The following is a 23993-nucleotide window of genomic DNA, read 5'->3' as shown; positions in this document are numbered from 1 at the left end:
AAAAATCCAGAAATTCACATTGTAGGATTTTAAATTAATTTATTTGCAAATTATGGTGGAAAATAAGTATTTGGTCAATAACAAAAGTTTATCTCAATACTTTGTTATATCCCCTTTGTTGGCAATGACAGAGGTCAAATGTTTTCTGTAAGTCTTCACAAGGTTTTCACACACTGTTGCTGGTATTTTGGCCCATTCCTCCATGCAGATCTCCTCTAGAGCAGTGATGTTTTGGGGCTGTTGCTGGGCAACACGGACTTTCAACTCCCTCCAAAGATTTTCTATGGGGTTGAGATCTGGAGACTGGCTAGGCCACTCCAGGACCTTGAAATGCTTCTTACGAAGCCACTCCTTCATTGCCCGGGGGGTGTGTTTGGGATCATTGTCACGCTGAAAGACCCAGCCACGTTTCATCTTCAATGCCCTTGCTGATGGAAGGAGGTTTTCACTCAAAACTTACAATACATGGCCCCATTCTTTCTTTCCTTTACACAGATCAGTCGTCCTGGTCCCTTTGCAGAAAAAAAAAAGCTCTTTGGTCTTGGCCATAGTGGAGTTTGGAGTGTGACTGTTTGAGGTTGTGGACAGGTGTCTTTTATACTGATAACAAGTTCAAACAGGTGCCATTAATACAGGTAACAAGTGGAGGACAGAGGAGCCTCTTAAAGAAGAGGTTACAGGTCTGTGAGAGCCAGAAATCTTGCTTGTTTGTAGGTGACCAAATACTTATTTTCCACCATAATTTGCAAATAAATTCATAGAAAATCCTACAAAGTGATTTTCTGGATTTTTTTCCTCATTTTGTCTGTCATAGTTGATGTGTACCTATGATGAAAATTACAGGCCTCTCTTATCTTTTTAAGTGGGAGAACTTGCACAATTGGTGGCTGACTAAATACTTTTTTGCCCCACTGTACTTAAACTGCATACTATGTGCTCATTGTCACATACTTTTTAGCACGTATCGTTTAGTAAAAAGTATACTGTATGCCACGGCCGCAAGGCAGTAGCGGATCCTGATTGGCTGAGTAGGTGGGATGGGGCCGAGTGCGGGTGGATTTTTCCAAATTCAACAGACATTAACCAGCCTGATAATAGCTAATTTCCAATTTGATTAACTTCTTTTAACTCTGAGTAGAATACAAATGGAGTTATAGGCCTACTCAGGCTGGTTATAGGCAGACTATCACTGTCACAACTTCTACCGAAGTCGGTTCCTCTCCTTGTTCGGGCGCCGTTCGCTGTTCGACGTCATCGGTCTTCCAGCCATCGCCGATCCACCTTTCATTTTCCATTTGTTTTGTCTTGTTTTCCCACAAACCTGGATTACATTTCCATCATTACTTGTCATGTATTTAACCCTCTGTTCCCCCCATGTCTGTGTGTGAAATTGTTTGTTGTAAGTGCTTGTGCACATTTTGACTGGTGCGCGACGCATTTTGTACCCATATTTTGTATTTCTGGATGCCGTTGGTTTTGATAATTAAACTGCTCCGGTAATTACCCAGTTCTACTCTCCTGCGTCTGACTTCCCTGCCACCAGTTACGCACCCCTTACAGTCACATTCAACCTTAGCTCATATAGCCCATCTATGCTATTTAAAAAGGACTGAAGACAGAAACAGATAATTTGGTTCCATTTCAACACATTTATTAGTGAAACCAAAGTGCTCTAACATACACTATATACACACATACACTATATAACATACACTATATATACACACCTCTCAGGTTCTCTGGCAGGCTATTCCAGAGGCTGGGGCCATAGTAAATAAAGGCTGCCTCTCCATGACTCTTGGTCATAGGCTTTGGGATAGTTAAAAGGCCAGTGCTAGAGGACCTGAGGGACCCAACTGGGTACATGACTTAACAGTATGTCTGACATGTATTGGGGCGCACAATCGTGAATTGATTTAAAACTAGTGCAGAGACCAAGAGTACCCATGCTGCAGAATTATGTATGTTTTGCAGTTGATAAATGTCTTTCTTGGGTAGACCAGAGTGGTGTAAGGTGTGCCGCTATTAGACTCAGGAACAGTGGAAACACGTTCTCTGGAGTAATGAATCACGGTTCACCATCTGGCAGTCCGACGGATGAATTTGGGTTTGGCAGATGCCATGAGAATGCTACCTGCCCCAATGCATAGTACCAACTGCAATGGTGGTGGAGGAATAATGGTCTGGGGCTGATTGTCATGGTTCAAGCTTGGCATCTCACTATTTATAGCTGATCAGTCAGAGTTAGAGACAGGTGCGGTAGAGAGAGAGAGAGTCGAAAACAGCAGGTCAGGTACAAGGTAGCATGTCCGGTGAATAGGTCAGAGTCCCATAGCCGCAGACAGAACAGTTGAAACTGGAGCAGCAGCACGACCAGGTGGACTGGGGACAGAAAGGAGTCATCAGGCCAAGTAGTCCCGAGGCATGGTCCTGGTCCTAGGGTTCAGGTCCTCCAAGAGAAAGAGACAGAGAGAGAGTTAGATGGAGCCTACTTAAATTCACACAGGACACCGGATAAGACAGGAGAAATACTCCAGATATAACAGACTGTTCCTAGCCCCCCGACACATAAACTATTGCAGCATAAATACTGGAGGCTGAGCGCTCAGGACCTCAGACTGGGGTGAAGGTTCACCTTCCAACAGACAACAACCCTAAGCACACAGCCAAGAAAATGCAGGAGTGACTTCGAGGACAAGTCTCCGAATGTCCTTGAGTGGCCCAGCCAGAGCCCGACTTGAACCCAATCAATCATCTCTGGAGAGACCTGAAAATAGCTGTGCAGCTACACTCACCCATCCAACTTGAAAGAGCTTGAGAGGATCTGCAGAGAGGAATGGGAGAAATCCCCCAAATACAGCTGTGGCAAGCATGTAGCATACCCAAGAAGACTCTAAGCCAAAAGTGCTTCAACAAAGTATTGAGTAAAGCGTCTGAATACTTTATGTAAATTTGATATTTCATATAAAAAAACATTTCTGCAAACCTGTTTTTGCTTAGTAATTATGGGGTATTGTGTGTAGATTGATGAGAAAAAAAAAACAATTTAATCCATTTTAGAATAAGGTTGTAGTATAACAAAATGTGGAAAAAGTCAAAGGGTCTGAATACTTTCTGAATGCATTGTACATTAACACCATATTTGTCTTCTCTCCACTAATAAAAAGTCTATATGTTTCCCTTGTGAACGCCGGGAAAACACAAGACTGCCTTGTCAAGTTACTTTAAAGGAGGACTGAACTTCCTGATTTAGCCTTGATTTGAATTCTCCTTATTAGGATGTTCAACTGAGATCGAGATTTGGGTCTTGGAGGCATGCTTTTATGCGGGTGTCTATTGTGTTTGTTCAAACATGGTAAGTGTTTGCACTTTCCCTCTGCCAAAACCGTCCACAGTTACAGTACCCAGTATTTACCCTTGTAGATAACTTGAAACAGTCTAACCAGGTGTTATGTCTTCAAGTCACTTAGAATAGCTAGCAGGGTAGCCATATTCTTTCACCAATTAGCTTCAGCCGGCTGGTGTGCAACCGTGGAAAAATTGGATAGTCTATCTGTGGGGCTAGTTAACGACGGTCAATAAATTACAATAATGTGAATTAGGACAGGGACGATACTAGTATCACAATATTTTTCCATGGCAAAAATGAAATCACGAAGCAGAACAAAGTATTTGGTCGCGTATATAGCTTGGAAAATAAGTACATGTGACTCTGGGTGACAACATAAAGATGTTTGTTTACAACATTGGAGCTGTTTTCCTTAATTCCGCTTCGTGTTTTGTTTCCTTGCCACGGTACTAACGAGTATCGCATTACTGGTATCGTCCCGGCACTAATGTAGATGGAACAACGTTTTCGTTGTCTCATTAAATGCTTTCAATATTAGGAAATGATTTTATACAATTTATGGTTGGATTTAGGTTTTGAAGTGTATTTGAAATATTGTCCTATATAAATGGTATTATTTACTTATGGTCTTTAACTATCCCCATAGGTATATCGACTGTCAAACCAAATTGACCATGTGCAGCTGCGCTGAAATTGATGATTACTTGGGTCCTGCCTGCTGTGGGCAGGGTTGAAATAAACCCAACCCAATGAAAACTGTTACAGTACACTTCATTCTGTGACATACCACTTTTTCCTAATTATCTTGCTAATCTCAGTTTTGGACGAGCCTGACTTTATGACCAGAATTATTCTATTTACACTTTGTAGTCGATTTTGACACTAGAAGAAATGTTTCTAATATTCCACATAGGTAGTTTTCTACTAGAGAGGGTGTTTATTGCTTTAATTTGCTCTTTAAAATGTGTTATCACAGGCCCTGGAACAAAGGCCCTTGTCTCTTAACACCTTTCACCCACAAATGAATCACTTCTAGTCTGTGAGAATCACATTTTAATTTGCTCATAGCTTTTGTGCTACTTGATTGACTCGAATACCACTTTGCCTACATCTCTACTTTGAGCTTTAATCTCAGAGTTTTCTTAACTCTTGAGAAATGCTGTGATCACTTTTGTAGAGTACTATATGACACCATAGCGGCTCCAAGTCTGTGCACATAGATCAAATCAAATCAAATCTAAGTTTATTTGTCACCTGCACCTCACAGTGAAATGCTTACTTACAAGCCCCTAACCAACAGTGCAATTTTTAAGTAAAAAATAGCTATTAGGTAAACAATAGATAAGTAAAGAAATACAAATAAAAAAAACAGTAAAATGACAGTGAAAATAACAGTAGCGAGGCTATATACAGGTGGTACCGGTACAGAGCCAATGTACGGGGGCACCGGTTAGTTGTACTGTAGGTATAGGTATAGTTGTGAGAGTGAGCAGACCGAGACTAAATGTTTGTGGTAGATTTTCTTCATTTTTGAAACAGTTATATCAACTGTCTATAGGTGTCAAACTTTCAGTGTAATATCCTAGAAGAATAATACAGTAGACATTATTCTGAGGTACACCCTCCATATATGGAGTAAAATCCAGATGATCACCTCAGTCCATTTACTCAGCAGTAACCTGAATGAACAGGAAAGCCTACCTCTTCATCAGCTATTTGACACTATTCCCATATAGATTTGATAAACCCAGAATGTATCTCTATACTTCATCATTTGACCTTACAAGCATGGTGTACGTCTATCGTTTGATAGTATTGATCAACATCAGAGAAATGAGAGGGGTGATTAATGAAACAACTCAGATAGAGCATAAATGTGTGATACACTGTGCTCAATTATGTTACCACCATCCCACCAAAGACCCTTCCCTTTAGGTACTAGATTTACTTTATATGAAATGACCCCTTATAAACTAGTTTTATTACAACGGATCTCTTTTATTACAAGCTCTTACCCCTTAAATAATGTCTGATTTTAACACAGCCAATCAAGCCTTTACATGATATAAATCACATTTTAACACAGCCAATCAAGCCTCTACATTCTAGAAGTCAGCTTTTTACACAGCCAATCAAGCCTCGACATTATATAAGTCCGATTTTAACACAGCTAATCAAGCCTCTACATTTTGCAACTCAGCTATTAACATATATTCTGTAAGCTAGGGGACGAATATGAAAACAAAGAGCTGACAGCCTACTCACAAAGCGAAGTCTTTCACAAAGGTGTTGATTACCTCTGTAAATTAGAAATGACCTACAGTACTAATCTTGAACAAGAGCCGACTTGATAAAATCTTATAACAACAAAATCTCATAACAATTTTAACAAGTGGCAATTAATGAATAATTGAGAATAATTCAGATGTTTTAACTTCCGACATTCCTCCTAGCATATCGCAATACTATAAACCAGTGGCTGCTGAGGGAAGGACAGCTCAAAATAATGTCTGGAAAGGAGCGAATGGAATGGCATCAAACACATGGAACCCATGTGTTTGATGTATTTGATACCATTCCACACCAGCCATTGCCATGAGTCTGTCCTCCTAAATGAAGGTGCCACCAACCTCCTGTGCTATAAACTGGAAGTACAGTATGTGCTCACACCATGTTATCTTGTTCACTCTCTCCTCAGATCCCCCAGGTGAGCTATGCCTCCACGGCTCCGGAGCTGAGTGATAACACGCGCTACGACTTCTTCTCCCGAGTCGTGCCCCCGGACACCTACCAGGCACAGGCCATGGTGGACATAGTTAAAGCAATGCGCTGGAATTATGTCTCCACAGTAGCATCAGAGGGTAACTATGGAGAAAGCGGTGTGGATGCCTTCATACAGAAGTCCCGCGAAGAGGGTGAGTCATCTCCATCTCTCCTGAACATTATTTTTCACTGTTTCACATGTTGGGTCTAATTTAGAGAAATGTGATGTATTATTGGCTCCTGCAATCAGAAACCTATTATGGCATCACATGGTATGGAAACTTACCAATGTTTTGTGTCGCTAACCTGATAACCTGTCTGATAAATGAGGTAGATTTGTATTGATGGGGGGACTATGCTTTTAAGTGGCAATGCTAAAGTCCTGCAGTTTATGGACATGAAAAAGCTACATTTAGTTATATGGATACACCATTATCATGGTTGAATTTGGCATATTAAAATGAAACCAATCACTTAACCCTTTACACTCTGGCATATATGGACAGGACTAAATTGAAATGTTTTTTACATAAAATATTAAATGCATAATCATTGTAGCAATTGAAAGGGAACAGTTCTGGAGATAATGGGAACATTTCTAGATCAATTGTGAGTAAATCTGACACAAGACTGACTGAATCTAAACATTACACTGTTGATTTTATGTACATGTCGCATTTACTGTACTCTGAAAATACTCTGGATACATTAAGTAACATAACAAGACTATTCCTGTAAAATGTGGGGTAGGTGCAACATAAGACCAAAAAATGACACAGGTTTGAGTGAGAGGACTAACTGGTGTCTTCAAATGGCCACACACCTCTCCAAAGTCTGCACTGTCCCTAAGCAATTGCAATGCACATTTATTTTTATTTTTTTATTTTACCCCCTTTTTCTCCCCAATTTCGTGGTATCCAATTGTTAGTAGTTACTATCTTGTCTTATCGCTACAACTCCCGTACGGGCTCGGGAGAGACGAAGGTCGAAAGCCATGCATCCTCCGAAACACAACCCAACCAAGCCACACTGCTTCTTAACACAGCGCGCATCCAAACCGGAAGCCAGCCGCACCAATTTGTCGGAGGAAACACAGTGCACTTGGCGACCTGGTTAGCGTGCACTGCGTCCGGCCCGCCACAGGAGTCGCTAGTGCACGATGAGACAAGGATATCCCTACCGGCCAAACCCTCCCGAGGCCGGACAGTTGTTGTTTACGCAATACAATAACGGCCATTTTAAATCTAAATCTGGGTCAGGTGGGCATAATTTGAAAGCTTGTTCTATTTCCAACATGGCTAGTTAAATAAAATACAATCTTACAGTGTTAAACTTCCACAAGGCAATTCAGAGAAACTTTTGGTAATTTTGGTGAGTATAAAAAGGACGTTTAGATGTAATAAAATAAACACAGGCTCATTCTGTTCATCTTGTAACTGTACATTAAACATAGTGACACAGTATATGACATCAGTTTATGATTTGGAATTGTGCACATTTGGATTCATGGCTGTTTGGCTTTCTTGTATGACATCAAAGCAGTATCCATTATAATCCTCAATGTCTCAATGTCAATGTCATTGAGTAATCTTTTACAGCATTTACAGCATTTCCCTTATTCAGACAACAAAAAATTTGCAAAAGTTGCCCAATTACCGGGAGGGATGGGGGCAACGTCTTGTCATGTGCGGTGCTCAAGATCAGAACGGCTGTCAGTCAAAACCAATACAACGCTGTGAAACGCAGTGCCAGAGCTCTGATGTCATGTATAGCATTTCACTGTACAGCCACTACGTTCCAAATATGCCATTTTCAACCTGTATATGGGTACATATGTAAAGGGATACCATAGATCCCATGTTTGTACATAATGTTGCACTTTCATTTACCTAAGAGCCACTGGCTTGAAAGCGCAATCAATTGTTTGCTGCTAAATGATTCCATCTCTATGCAATGCAAACACTAACATAGATTGAATGGCACTTGACCCTCTATGTGTATAGCAGATGTCATGGTGAGAGACTGTCCTTGAATAATTGCTTTGTTCAAGGAACAGAACCAAACAAATCAGGGGAACTCATTGGGAATTACAATTTACCTTTTGAGTGCTTTTATCTCTGCAGTATTATTTGACTCAACGGCCTGCATCTACTTTGTAGGCGCTCAGGTATGGCATTATGCCACTTTAGCTGTGTCTCCTTAGGAAGCATTAGAGGCAGAGAGGTCTGTAGTTTTCAGGGTAGTTCAAATGTCGTGACCCAGCAGAATTCAAATGAAAGGAAATGACAGTCATAAAAGACCTGTTCCATTTCAGCATTCCATCCACAGATCAAACAACAAGTGTTAAATATAATAGTATTATACAACAGAACAGGTGTGTCTAATATTTACGGCGCCGACAGAGATGGCCGCTTCGCGTTCCTAGGAAACTATGCAGTTTTTAGTTTTTTTACGTGTTATTTCTTACATTGGTATCCCAGATCATCTTAGGTTTCATTACATACAGTCGAGAAGAACTACGGAACATAAGAGCAGCGTCAACTCACCATCAGTACGACCAAGAATATGATTTTCGCGACGCGGATCCTGTTTTCTGCCTTTCAACCAGGACAACGGAATGGATCCCATGCGGCGACCCCAAAAAAAGAGGGAAACGAGGTGGTCTTCTGGTCAGACTCCGGAGACGGACACATCGTGCACCACTCCCTAGCATTCTTCTCGCCAATGTTCAGTCTCTTGACAACAAGGTTGATGAAATCCGAGCAAGGGTAGCATTCCAGATGGACATCAGAGACTGTAACGTTCTTTGCTGCACGGAAACATGGCTCACTGGAGAGACGCTATCGGAGGCGGTGCAGCCAGCGGGTTTCTCCACACATCGCACCGACAGAAACAAACATCTTTCTGGTAAGAAGAGGGGCGGGGGCGTATGCCTTATGGCTAATGAGACATGGTGTGATGAAAGAAACATACAGGAACTCAAATCCTTCTGTTCACCTGATTTAGAATTCCTCACAATCAAATGTCGACCGCATTATCTACCAAGAGAATTCTCTTCGATTATAATCACAGCCGTATATATTCCCCCCCAAGCAGACACATCGATGGCTCTGAACAAACTTTATTTGACTCTTTGCAAACTGGAATCCATTTATCCGGAGGCTGCATTCATTGTAGCTGGGGATTTTAACAAGGCTAATCTGAAAACAAGACTCCCTAAATTTTATCAGCATATCGATTGCGCAACCAGGGGTGGAAAAACCTTGGATCATTGTTACTCTGACTTATTATAAGGCCCTGCCCCGCCCTCCTTTCGGAAAAGCTGACCACGACTCCATTTTGTTGATCCCTGCCTACAGACAGAAACTAAAACAAGAGGCTCCCACGCTGAGGTCTGTCCAACGCTGGTCCGACCAAGCTGACTCCACACTCCAAGATTGTTTCCATCACGTGGACTGGGATATGTTTCGTCTTGCGTTAGATAACAACATTGAGGAATACGCTGATTCGGTGTGCAAGTTCATTAGAACTTGCGTTGAAGATGTCGTTCCCATAGCAACGATTAAAACATTCCCTAACCAGAAAACGTGGATTGATGGCAGCATTCGCGTGAAACTGAAAGCGCGAACCACTGCTTTTAATCAGGGCAAGGTGACTGGTAACATGACCGAATACAAACAGTGCAGCTATTCCCTCCGCAAGGCTATCAAACAAGCTAAGCGTCAGTATAGAGACAAAGTAGAATCTCAATTCAACGGCTCAAACACAAGAGGTATGTGGCAGGGTCTACAGTCAATCACGGACTACAAGAAGAAAACCAGCCCAGTCACAGACCAGGATGTCTTGCTCCCAGGCAGACTAAATAACTTTTTTGCCCGCTTTGAGGACAATACAGTGCCACTGCAATGAAAACATGCGGACTCTCCTTTTTAACATTTTTTTTTTAACCTTTATTTAACTAGGCAAGTCAGTTAAGAACACATTCTTATTTTCAATGACGGCCTGGGAACAGTGGGTTAACTGCCTGTTCAGGGGCAGAACGACAGATTTGTACCTTGTCAGCTCGGGGGTTTGAACTCACAACCTTCTGGTTACTAGTCCAACGCTCTAACCACTAGGCTAGGCTGCCGCCCCTTCACTGCAGCCGAGGTGAGTATGACATTTAAACGTGTTAACCCTCGCAAGGCTGCAGGCCCAGATGGCATCCCCAGCCGCGCCCTCAGAGCATGCGCAGACCAGCTGGCCGGTGTGTTTACGGACATATTCAATCAATCCCTATACCAGTCTGCTGTCCCCACATGCTTCAAGAGGGCCACCATTGTTCCTGTTCCCAAGAAAGCTAAGGTAACTGAGCTAAACGACTACCGCCCCGTAGCACTCACTTCCGTCATCATGAAGTGCTTTGAGAGACTAGTCAAGGACCATATCACCTCCACCCTACCTGACACCCTAGACCCACTCCAATTTGCTTACCGCCCAAATAGGTCCACAGACGATGCAATCTCAACCACACTGCACACTGCCCTAACCCATCTGGACAAGAGGAATACCTATGTGAGAATGCTGTTCGTCGACTACAGCTCGGCATTCAACACCATAGTACCCTCCTGGGTCTCGACCCCACCCTGTGCAACTGGGTACTGGACTTCCTGACGGGCCGCCCCCCAGGTGGTGAGGGTAGGCAACAACATCTCCACCCCGCTGATCCTCAACACTGGGGCCCAACAAGGGTGCGTTCTGAGCCCTCTCCTGTACTCCCTGTTCACCCACGACTGCGTGGCCACGCACGCCTCCAACTCAATCATCAAGTTTGCGGACGACACAACAGTGGTAGGCTTAATTACCAACAACGACGAGACGGCCTACAGGGAGGAGGTGAGGGCCCTCGGAGTGTGGTGTCAGGAAAATAACCTCACACTCAACGTCAACAAAACTAAGGAGATGATTGTGGATTTCAGGAAACAGCAGAGGGAACACCCCCCTATCCACATCGATGGAACATTAGTGGAGAGGGTAGTAAGTTTTAAGTTCCTCGGCATACACATCACAGACAAACTGAATTGGTCCACTCACACAGACAGAATCGCGAAGAAGGCGCAGCAGCGCCTCTTCAACCTCAGGAGGCTGAAGAAATTTGGCTTGTCACCAAAAGCACTCACAAACTTCTATAGATGCAGAATCGAGAACATCCTGGCGGGCTGTATCACCGCCTGGTACGGCAACTGCTCCGCCCACAACCGTAAGGCTCTCCAGAGGGTAGTGAGGTCTGCACAACGCATCACCGGGGGCAAACTACCTGCCCTCCAGGACACCTACACCACCCGATGTTACAGGAAGGCCATAAAGATCATCAAGGACAACAACCACCCGAGCCACTGCCTGTTCACCCCGCTATCATCCAGAAGGCGAGGTCAGTACAGGTGCATCAAAGCTGGGACCGAGAGACTGAAAAACAGCTTCTATCTCAAGGCCATCAGACTGTTAAACAGCCACCACTAACACTGAGTGGCTGCTGTCAACACACTGACACTGACTCAACCCCAGCCACTTTAATAATGGGAATTGATGGGAAATGATGTAAAATATGTCCCTTGCCACTTTAAACAATGCTACCTAATATAATGTTACATACCCTACATTATTCATCTCATATGCATACGTATATACTGTACTCTATATCATCGACTGCATCCTTATGTAATACATGTATCACTAGCCACTTTAACTATGCCACTTTGTTAACATACTCATCTCATATGTATATACTGTACTCGATACCATCTACTGTATCTAGCCTATGCTGCTCTGTACCATCACTCATTCATATATCTTTATGTACATATTCTTTATCCCCTTACACTGTGTATAAGACAGTAGTTTTGGAATTGTTAGTTAGATTACTTGTTGGTTATTACTGCATTGTCGGAACTCTAAGCACAAGCATTTTGCTACACCTGCATTAACATCTGCTAACCATGTGTATGTGACAAATAAAATGTGATTTGATTTAATCCTGAATGCTGATTGGTTAAAAGCGGATTCCAGCCGTTGTCTATTATACAAGTTACCAAGAGCTAAATCTATGACGTTAAAATGCCTATTTACTCTGTTTCATCTGACTGTGCAATTCACTGTCACATCAGCCCAGGCAGGGAAGTTATAAACTTGATCTCCACTACAATAAGCATCTAGACATTATCTCACATTTCTTTTAGAATAACATTTCGTTTTCAACAGCGGAGATTTGAATAAACCTTTAACTGTCTGTCTCTCGAACATTTGCAACATTGTTTCAATATTCAAATTCGATCTCCAACTGTCCCTTAGTAATGAACGTGTAGCGGTCGGGAGTTGGGACGAGAGAGAGAGAGACAGGCAGCGTTTCTCAGCCAATCGAAATCATGAATCAGCTGGCATAATTTTTATGGATATATACAAAGACATGTATATTGGAAAAAGGTCAAATGAAACGAAGTGCAGCTAGTTTGCAGTCTTTCCAGCTTCAGTTTGAAGTTATTGTGTTAGCTGTGTTGTTGGCTAGATCCTCTGAGCAACAGTGTCCTAACGAGAGGCATACCAGGCAAAATCGTGACTCATTAGCTCATTGCTATGGATGTATCCAAATAAATGTCAGTAGAAAACGTCTTAAAAAAATGCAGCTACTGTTGTTATTTTTTTCTGCACTGTTTGACGTGACTGTAAGTTAACCGTAGTTGGATAGTTAGCAAGCAAGGGATAGGAATGTTGCCAGCCAGTATGGCAATGGAACATTTAGAACGAACGACTGGGTAGTACAATCATCCATCATACTGTATGAGAATTATTTTACTGTCACATTTTCATCAACCAAATACAGAATGGTTTATCTGACAGTTCACAGCGTAACATATAACCTTATCTAGCCCGGTAACACTTTATTTTATGGGTATTTATAAAGTGTGTGTTCACCATGTATTAATCATTACTTCCACATTTATAAACCATTTACTAATCATTCGTAAAGTATATTTGCAGCCCCTAATCTAAAGTGAGCCCTTTATAAATACTTTATGCATTTTTTACTGACCAGTGTAATTTCTCACAACAAATGGGCATGCCATTGGTCAAACTATATCATTGCATTTACTTGATACACAAATAGCTAGCTATAACAAAGTGTTAATAAGATAAATTCATTAAAAAGATTAAAAGTACCTCTTAAACTCCTCGTGACGATCCTTGTCATAGTTTTCCAGGTCACTGGTAGCCGATTTAATAAGCTTATCCAGCAGTACTTGGTAAAAGAATAAGCACACAACACGATATTTAAGGAAATATATATGCATAATAACTAATAACATTTACAAATGTGGGAGTAATGATTAATACATGGTGAGCAAACTGTTTATAAATGCATTACAAATGGTTTAGAAATGTCTTAGAAATGGTTTATTACGACCCTTAAAATAAAGTGTTGCCATAGTTTACGATGCTTTGTGGAAAGTACATTTTTTCCTGGGGAACAAATAGTTACTTTGGAGTTGACCACAATTATTTGTGACTACTTTTTTAAACGATTTGAATAGGGATTTAAGAAAATAACTACTTTTAAAACTATTTGAATACAGACCTGAGGAAGCAACAACGTAAAAAGATATTTGGATACAGATCTCAGGAAGTGACTACTTTTCTGAAACTATTGGATAGGCTGCCTTCAACTAATGGCAAGGCTGTATCTGGAACTGTGTGTTGAAGATAGAAAGAGAATGAATAGAGCAAACATAATCTCCCATACTATTCTAATCTATCTAACAGTCATATTGGATCTACATAATACATTTTTACCTAAACATATAGTAAATGTCCATTATTCTGAATATCCATTGTCCCAGGTGTACATAATCAAGTCAAATCAATAAACCAATGATATGTTTTACAGATAAGAATAAATAAGTTGTGACGCTCAACTTCTGTTTGACTCTTTCAACATGCCACTGGAAAGGTCAAAGGCTGCAACTCAATTTTTCAATACCTGAAAATATTGCAGAGTAATTCAAAGCTATTTGCAAACATTGCAACAGCAACTTGGATGCTTAGTAAAAACAACTTCAAACCTCTTTGTCCATCTGTTCTTGTTTCAAACAAACACTACACCATCTTTAAAGGGATAGTTTACTCAGAATTACAAACTATTTTCCACCTACCTTGGCTGTAGTTGATTCAAGAATACAGTTTTGGGATATTTTGTTTACTTTCTGCACCTACTAGCCACATTTTGTTACTATTAGCATTTTCAGTAACACTTAACATTAAACTGTTCTTGTGCCTGTGTAATAAAACTCTAATTACTTTTGAAGCAACATTTTAATAGCATTTTAGGTCACATAATACTTTGGTTATTGCATTTTAGTTGCATAGTAATAAGCAGAGAGTTTTTGTAAATACTGTACACAAGAGGACTAGTGACTGTTCCTTATTCCACTTATGTAAGTACTACATTATTATGCATTTACAAAGGAACATCCTATGTAACAACTATGTTGCTATTGTAATAATAATCATACTACACATGTATAAGAATTTGATATCAAGTGTACCTCCTTGTGTGTCACGCATTATGAAAATAAATGTGTTGGTCATTTTGAGTCAGAAAAGTGGTCTACTCTAATGTTGAGGAGATTCCATGTCTCTCGTGTATTTAATTCAAGGCTATAGGCTATATTAAGATTCATATACAAGAGCCCTCCAAACCAGGTGCTTATGATCATATATTTAGCCTAATTCAACTAACTGTTGTAGTTTTTGGTACTTCATACTTGGCAGCCATCAAATACATGTTTTTTGTTAATGGGGCTAGGGTGCAGAATTTTCACTTTTTGATAAATAGCATGCCCAATTTTAACTTCCTGCTACTCATGCCAAGAATATAAGATATGCATATAATTCATAGATTTGGATAGAAAACACTGAGTTTCTAAAACTGTTTGAATCATGTCTGTGAGTATAACAGAATGTAGCAGGCAAAACCCTGAGGATTAACTGTTCAGAATGTTTTATTTTTTCCCCCCTTTCTGTTCCCTGAGTTGTCTTTGCCAAGGGATATTTCATAGGAACCTGTTTTCAGTTCCTACCGCTTCCACTGGATGTCACCAGTCTTTGGAATTTGGTTTAGGTTTTTCCATTGTGCAATGACGAAATAGGCCAACTAGGAACTGGGGACACTTTTGTGAGTTGCGCAAGACGTGAAAAGCAACGCTGGTTTGTTTTCTTTCCTGTATTGAACACAGATTGCCCGTCTACAATCTGATTAAAAATACCTAAAGTTGTATTACAAAAGTAGTTTGAAATATTTTGGCAAAGTTTATAGGCAACTTTTTAAATATTTTGTAGTGACGTTGCATTTTTTGTAAGCAGTTTTTTTCTGGATCAAACGCGCTTTATAAATTGACATTTTGGATATATATGGACGGAATTAATCGAACAAAAGGACCAATTGTGATGTTTATGGGACATATTGGAGTGCCAACAAAATAAGCTCGTCAAAGATAATGCATGTTTTATATTTTATTTCATTTTTTTTTGTGTAGCGCCTGCAGGGTTGAAACATGCTAACTCCTTTGTTTACTGCTGGTGCAGATGGTGCAGGCTATCAGATAATAGCTTCTTATGCTTTCGCCGAGAAGCATTTTTAAAATCTGACATGTTGGCTAGATTCACAATGAGTGTAGCTTTAATTGAGTATCTTACATGTGTGATTTAATGAAAGTTTGAATTTTATAGTATTTTATTTGAATCTGGCGCTCTGCATTTTCCCTGGCAATTGGCCAGTTGAGACATTTGCGTCCCGCCTATCCCTAACTAGTTTTAAATAACTTGCAACATACTTTCAAATAATATTTCTTTTTCTGAGACCTGTATTTGAAAATCCAAGAAAATAGTCTGGAAGATGTTCTCACATTGCAGTAGTACAGCCATGCTTGGGATATTGTAAGAAATGACTGATTCTGTTACTTTTTGTTTGCTAGCCATTCAACTCTGTCTCCCTGGCCTCAAATCTGCCCCAGGTTGATGGGTATTTGGCAGCTTAATCTTAAAATAAGTGGATACTGATTTGTAACATAATGTGCATGAATAATTCAAATATGGGGAGGCAAAACAGGTCAGTGCTTCTGAATGAATTATCCATGTTGATGAATGTATATCATCAACATTTATTTATTCACATTTTTCATAGAGGATAATTGTTTGTGTACATCGTCTGTGTGTATTTTGTCATTATTATGACTCTGATTCATGTGCTGATGAAGCTTGTCCTTGCTGACTCCACGTCCTCTGTCAGCTTACGAGTGTCAGTGTCCTAAAATGGGCCACGTTTATCTTCAGCTTTCTGGCTAAACCAAAGCAATTTTTTTTCCAATGAGATTGCAAAGGTGTTGATGAAGCGAAAATAAATCGGTATTGAGAAATAGCTAGAAAGTGAGCAAGCAAGAGAGAACTGAGAGGGAGAAGTAGAAGTGACCATGTCTGCCCTGGAACTACAGTGGGCGTAGCACAGCGTTGGGAATACAGTCAGCCCCGAGCAGGGAGCAGACCACACACGCTCAGCCTGACCTCTGACCCCCGCTGTGGCTGAATGTAATCACTACCGACATGCCTACTGCTCTCTGTGCCACTGCATCACTTTCCTCTGCCAGCGCCAAGCTGCAGCACATCATACTGTACCGTAACTATCTCTGGAGAGAGACCAGTGGCGGAGGGAGCAGAGGAGTGTCCCTGCAGAGTCCTCCTGCTTCCCCGGCTCAGCCCTGTGGAGCAGGAGTTAATATGAGGAGAGTTCAGCCGGCTCAGCGATTTATAGTTTGGAGCCCCTAGGTGGAGAGCACCATGGGGAGCCTCTAGAAAGGGAGTTCCAAGTATAGGCTACCATACATTAGCCAGGATGGAGATCATTTCTTGCAGGTTGAGCTCAGTTCAACTGAAGCAGCAACTTCCAAACTCACTTAATTTCACCGATAGACAGACAAAATGGTAGGTTAATGTACTGTAGCTTTTCAAGCATCTCTGCCTGAAAGTAAAAACACCATCTAGCTGCCAAGCCAACCTGCTGAACCATCATTATTACTTGGCTTCTTATTCACTGTGGCAACAGGAAGCAATCCAACACGTCTATGAATACCCACCAAACCATGACATCTCCAATTAGCATTCCTCTCACCCAGCCCTGTGCTGCTGAATTTTCCCTGTTGTGAGCACTCAACTTCAAAAGGTCCCTGCACTCCAAGTCTCCATGCGCCAGACCATTACACCCTGCACTTTAATGATATTGACAGCAGGGCCCTTTTCACTGATCCTTATAACAACCCAAACTACACTGTTTGTAGGATGTTATATTGAAGTCGGCATACTTTGGACTTGTCATTGTACTCAGAGTACATTGATACTGTCGATTTATGTCACAAGGTATGTTGGTTTAACTCGAGGTAATAAATAACAATGCACCCCCTCCCCCATGTGAAACATATTTTCACGTGATCCTCCCCCTGCAAAAAAATTGCGCTCTCCTCTCTCATACTGTAATTTTTTTTCACACTCTTCCCCCTCATAAAATGAATTGTTATTTTTTTTAATTACAACCATAAATAACTGTAGCAATCCTGTGTTCACGAACGTGGATATCGATTTTACCACTTCAGCATGGTTTTGTGGCATAGTCAATACCACACAGGGCTAACGGGCCATAAGGTTGAGAGTTCGCCAACCACCACGGAGGAGCTCACTCTCCCTGCCTGTATGATTACACTACGATCATAAATAAATAATAATAATAATATATGCCATTTAGCTGACGCTTTTATCCAAAGCGACTTACAGTCATGTGTGCATACATTTTACGTATGGGTGGTCCCGGGAATCGAACCCACTACCCTGGCGTTACAAGCGCCATGCTCTACCAACTGAGCCACAGAAGGACCACGATCAGAGTCGGATGAAGACAATGATCATCTAGGGGGAATCAGATTTTCAACATAATTATACAAAAATATTATGCAAACAATTTTCCACCAACAGGTTTCTGTTCCAATGCACCACGCAACCAATAAGCAACTTATAACTGCATATCGGTTACCAATTTTGAGAACTTATCATCATGGTTTGAGTTTTAACACCACAATCAAGAGTATGTCAGAAAATACATCCCTCCCTACTCAGTACTTAAGACTTGGTTTGACGATATCTGAATACCATTTGGATGCTGGAATTATATTTGAGTGGAGTGGATGAACGTGAGCAGGTAGCCTAAAGGAGACTTTTGAAGTAACCTAATCAGATTAAAACATTGTGACTAATTGCATTTATGCCACACATAAAAGGTAATATGTTAAAAGTTAAATGACACATTTTTATATCTAACCTCTGTAAAAAACGAAATATGTCTTGATTAGAAAAGTATTCCCCCTGAGTCAATACATGTTAGTCAGTCTTTCTGGGTAAGTCTCTAAGAGCTTTGTCCACCTGGATTGAACAATATTAGCTCATTATTCTTTTTTAAATTCTTAAAGCTCTGTCAAGTTGGTTGTTGATCATTTCTAGACAGCCATTTTCAAGTCTTGCCAAATAGTTTTATTAAGCCGATTTAAGTCAACACTGTAAATAGGCCACTCAGGAACATTAAATTTCGTCTTGGTAGTCAACGCTATTGTCTATTTAGCCTTGTGTCTTAGGTTATTTCCCTACAGAGAGGTGAATTTGTCTCCCCATGTCTGTTGGAATGCAGACTGAACACGGTTTTCCTCTAGGACTTTCCCTGTTCTTAGCTCTATTCCATTTATTTTTCTCCTAAAAAACTCCCTAGTCCTTGCCGATGACAAGCATACCCATAAAATTATGCAGCCACCACCATGCTTGAAAATCTAAAGCGTGGTACTCAGTGATGTGTTGTGTTACCCCAAACATTACGCTTTATATTCAGGACATAAAGTGAATTTCTTTGCCACATTTTTTTGAAATTTTACTTTAGTGCTTTACAGGATGCATGTTTAGGAATATTTTTATTCTGTACAGGATTTCTTTTCACTCTACAATACTGTTGATCCATCCTCAGTTTTATCCTATCACACATTAAACTCTGTAACTGTTTCAAAGTCACCATTGGCCTCATGGTGAAATCCCTGAGTGGTTTCCTTCCTCTCCGTCAACGTAGAGGAAGGCAGCGTAGCCTAGTGGTTAGAGCGTTGGACTAGTAACCAGAAGGTTGCGAGTTCAAACCCCCGAGCTGACAAGGTACAAATCTGTCGTTCTGCCCCTGAACAGGCAGTTAACCCACTGTTCCCAGGCCATCACTGAATATAAGAATGTGTTCTTAACTGACTTGCCTGGTTAAATAAAGGTAAAATAAAAAAATAAAATATAAATTAGGAAGGACGCCTGTATCTTTGTAGTGACTGGGTGTATTGATACGCCATCAAAAGTGTAATTAATAACTTCACCATGCTCAAACAGATATTCAATGTCTGCTTTTTTGAAAATCTATCAATATATGCCCTTCTCTGCAAGGCATTGGAAAAACGCCCGTGTCTTTGTGGTTGAATCTGTGTTTGACATTCACTGCTGGACTGAGGGACCTTACAGATAATTGTATGTGTGGGGTACATAGATGAGGTAGTCATGAACAAATCATGTTAAACGCTATTATTGCACGCAGAGTGAGTCCATACAACATAATACATTACTTGTTAAGCAAACTTCTACTCTTGAACTTATTTAGGCACGCAATAACAAAGGGTTTGAATGCTTATTTGACTAAAGACAGTTCAGCTTTTCATTTTCAATTAATTTGTAAAAAAAAACAAAAAAACATAATTCCACAGTAAAAAAAACTTGCCATTTTATAAATTTTAAGGGTTGTGAATATTTTCTGAAGGCAACCGCTTATGTCTAGAGCCGGCCCTGTACAAAGCCTCCAGAGAGGCCCCCTTTCTTCATAGAGGGAGTGGCCAGCCCAGAGATGGAGAGATGGAGGGATGTGGACTCTCATTAATCAGCAAAACAGAGACAGAGTCAATACTGCTGGGCTTTACTCTGTTCCACCACGGCCTAACCCCCCTGACAAGGTACACCGAGAGGGGCTGCCCCACATCACAATGTGGAAAATGCATAGTAAGTGCACTGTGCAATTCAAAATGCTGAAGATCAGTTACGTTTACATAATGATTACAATAATTTGCCATTATACATGTTAGCATTATTGACTTTTTCACATGATTTTCTGCACAGTCATTTTGATTGTAGCCGTTCACTCAGTTTGTAAAAAAAATATAATTTACATCTGTTTATTTACCATCTCAGATTCCTCCAACATCCCCACTGATAACTCTAATCCAATGTCTCTTGTAGCAATGTGTTTACTGTATGTAATTGAATTTGGAGTGGTAATTATTAGACCGAGGGGTGGCAGTAATCAGCCTCTTGATGATCTAAGGCCTTTGAATAATGTGTCGTCTGGTGACTGGTGATCAGAAAGCTCCTCTGCCCAGCGTTGGGGATAAGCAGATTTCGGCTGTGACATGTAGTAATCCAACATCTCTATTAGACTGCTACTGCTGTGATATAGAGCGTCTTGTGTATGGGTCTTACTTGCCTTAGATGGTAGAATAAAACATCATTTGGAAGATGGACAAAAATGTGCTGGAATGTATGGTGCAGCAAGTGACATTTTTTATTTTCAACTGAATGTCTTTTTTTTGTGAAAGAGTCACAGTATGCCACTAAATTTAACATACAGTGGTTGTGGGTGGAATTTAGATTTAGATAGTTTGGTGAACTGTAGTAGTTCCATTAGAGTAACTTGTTTTTATATACAGGAGTATAGTGCTGTGTTACTGTGACTGGACAAACCTATGTCCTAGTCTAGAGGGGCCCTATCTGGACTATATACAGCTCAACTGAAAACCAAAGAGCAAGTTGTTTTCTCATTTCTGTTCCCAATCACAGTGTATCCCATTACACCTTGCAGGATATTGGTCAGGGTTCACAGTACATTAGGATTTCCACAGAGCTGCCGCAAACTATCTCGCCACCTGAAACGCAGCTTCTTCTCAAAGTGGCACTACTTTATAGAATGTATCTATACAGCTGTGGCTGTTTCATCAACAAAAGGACAGTTGGTTGGTTGTTTATTTGCTGAAAGGAGCCCGAAGCAAATAAAAGCACATATAACCAGTGAGAGACTCACAAGACACAGCAAACATTCACAAATGAAATGTGAAAAACAGGGAGGATGCGGCTCAAAGGTTAACTCACGAGCAAACGCCAATGTGAGATAGCAATAATCAAAAGTGATGTAAGAGGGAGCTGGAATAATTCATGATATTGTGTCCACATACAGTACGTTAAATCTGTTGGATCTGGAGATGGTCTGCTAGTCTTTCTCCGTTGCCTCAGGATATCATCCAATCCCGGTGGCAATAAAACTGCTATCAAATCTGGCAAAGTGGAGAATGGCCCACCTGGTCAACTTTATAATCCTGATTAGGCTACATTTATGTGCTTGAATTTATTATTCTGGAAATCATTTACTCATTCTCTCTATGGACCTATGACGCTATTTTGACGCAGCACGATGTGTCACGTCTTCAACATACATAATGGACTGTGTGTGGGGGCATTCGTTTGTAAACAAAGTCACTGTGTAAACATTGTTATGGCAGGTGAGGTTGAATCCCAGCCTCTGTCCTTAGGCTCTGTAAGATCATGTATAGCATATTGTTTGCCTGCCTTATTTGAGACAAAAGCCCCTTATACGTTGACACACCTTAAATCAAAGCCATTATTGTCTCTGCAGTCTTCTTGCAAATTGCCATTTCAAAAACCTTTCTATGGCATGCTTTGTCACTTGACTGTATGTGCTGCAGTTTGGACTGCAGGGTGATTTGCAAGCATATAACTCATTGGTTACTCTCTGTGACTCAACCTCTTTCTCTCCCTCTCTCTCACCCTCTCTCTCTCTAATGGAATTTTTAAGGATACAAATTCAGAGTCTGACAGGTTGCTCACACAGCTGTTGATAGCACTCTGTCTCTGAGAGGCCTGCCTCAGTTACTTAACACCGCTTGAGAAATGTGGATAATAGCATTATTTTACACTGACCCATGTTGCCTTAATACCACATTATATGCTACTATATGCTACTTTTTCACAATTCCTGACATTTAATCCTAGTAAAAATACCCTGTCTTAGGTCGGTTAGGATCACCACTTTATTTAAAGAATGAGAAATGTCAGAATATTAGTAGAGAGAATAATTAATTTCAGGTTTTATTTCTTTCATCACATTCCCAGTGAGTCAGACGTTTACATACACTCAATTAGTATTTGGTAGCATCTCCTGTAAATGGTTTAACTTGGGTCAAGCTTTTTGTGTAGCCTTCCACAAGCTTCCCACAATAAGTTGGATGAATTTTGGCCCATTCCTCCTGACAGAGCTGGTGTAACTGAGTCAGGTTTGTAGGCCTCCTTGCTCGCACACACTTTTTCAGTTCTGCCCACACATTTTCTATGGGATTGAGGTCAGGGCTTTGTGATGGCCATTCGAATACCTTGACTTTGTTGTCCTTAAACCATTTTGCCACAACTTTCGAAAAATGGTTGGGGTCATTATCCATTTGGAAGACCCATTTGCGACCAAGCTTTAACTTCCTGACTGATGTCTTGAGATGTTGCTTCAATATATCCACATCATTTTCTTTCCTCATGATGCCATCTATTTTGTGAAGTGCACCAGTCCCTCCTGCAGCAAAGCACCCCCACAACATGATGCTGCCACCCCCGTGCTTCACGGTTGGGATGGTGTTCTTCGGCTTGCAAGCCTCCCCCTTTTTTCTCCAAACATAATAATGGTCATTATGGCCAAACAGTTCCATTTTTGTCTCATCAGACCAGAGGTCCTTTCTCCAAAAGTATGATCTTTGTCCCCATGTGCAGTTGCAAACCGTAGTCTGGCTTTTTTATAGAGGTTTTGGAGCAGTGGCTTCTTCCTTGCTGAGCGGCCTTTCAGGTTATGTCGACATAGGACTCGTTTTACTTTGGATATAGATACTTTTGTACCTGTTTCCTCTTGCATCTTCACAAGGTCCTTTGCTTTTGTTCTGGGATTGATTTGCACTTTTCACACCAAAGTACGTTATTCTCTAGGAGACAGAACGCATCTCCTTCCTGAGCGGTATGAAGGCTGAGCGGTCCCATGGTGTTATACTTGCATACTCTTATTTGTACAGATGAACGTGGTACCTTCAGGCATTTGGAAAGGATGAACCAGACCTTTTTCTGAGGTCTTGGCTGATTTCTTTAGATTTTCCCATGATGTCAAGCAAAGAGGCACTGAGTTTGAAGGTAGGCTTTGAAATTCATCAACAGGTACACCTCCAATTGACTCAAATTATGTCAATTAGCCTCTCAGAAGCTTCTAAAGCCCTGACATAGTTTTCTGAAACTTTCCAAGCTGTTTAAAGGCACAGTCATATTAGTGTATGTAAACTTCTGATCCATTGGAATTGTGATACAGTGAATTATAAGTTAAATAATCTGTCTGTAAACAATTGTTGGAAAAATTACTTGCGTCATGCACACAGTTGATGTCCTAACCAACGTGCCAAAACTATAGTTTGTTAAAAAGAAATTTGTGGAGTGGTTGAAAAATGAGTTTTAATGACTCAAACCTAAATGTATGTAAACTTCAACTGTATATGCATAAACTGAGAATAAGAACTGAATTGGTACAGTATGAGGCTGAATGGTAGTTCAGTATCATTGCTTCATTGTGACAGCTGAGGGAATGATCAGGGTCTGGGGACTCCCCAGCTTTATATAGTCAGACCAGGGGCTCCAGGTTATTCATTATGGGAGT

General features: G+C 40.8%; 1 protein-coding gene across 2 annotated transcripts in view; it reads left to right on the top strand.

The window, feature by feature from the left end:
* The window catches only part of LOC118360561 (metabotropic glutamate receptor 4-like), a 297903-nt gene that overhangs the window by 150813 nt on the left and 123097 nt on the right, over positions 1 to 23993 (top strand). For both annotated transcript variants that reach the window (XM_052485188.1, XM_052485187.1), the window contains exon 3: positions 6048 to 6264. In XM_052485188.1, the coding sequence (XP_052341148.1) occupies positions 6048 to 6264 (217 nt within the window). The remainder of the gene's footprint in view (positions 1 to 6047; positions 6265 to 23993) is intronic.

The sequence above is a fragment of the Oncorhynchus keta genome, chromosome 28, assembly GCF_023373465.1.
Source record: "Oncorhynchus keta strain PuntledgeMale-10-30-2019 chromosome 28, Oket_V2, whole genome shotgun sequence".
Lineage (NCBI taxonomy): Eukaryota > Metazoa > Chordata > Actinopteri > Salmoniformes > Salmonidae > Oncorhynchus > Oncorhynchus keta.
This window is presented reverse-complemented; position numbering and strand designations above follow the sequence as displayed.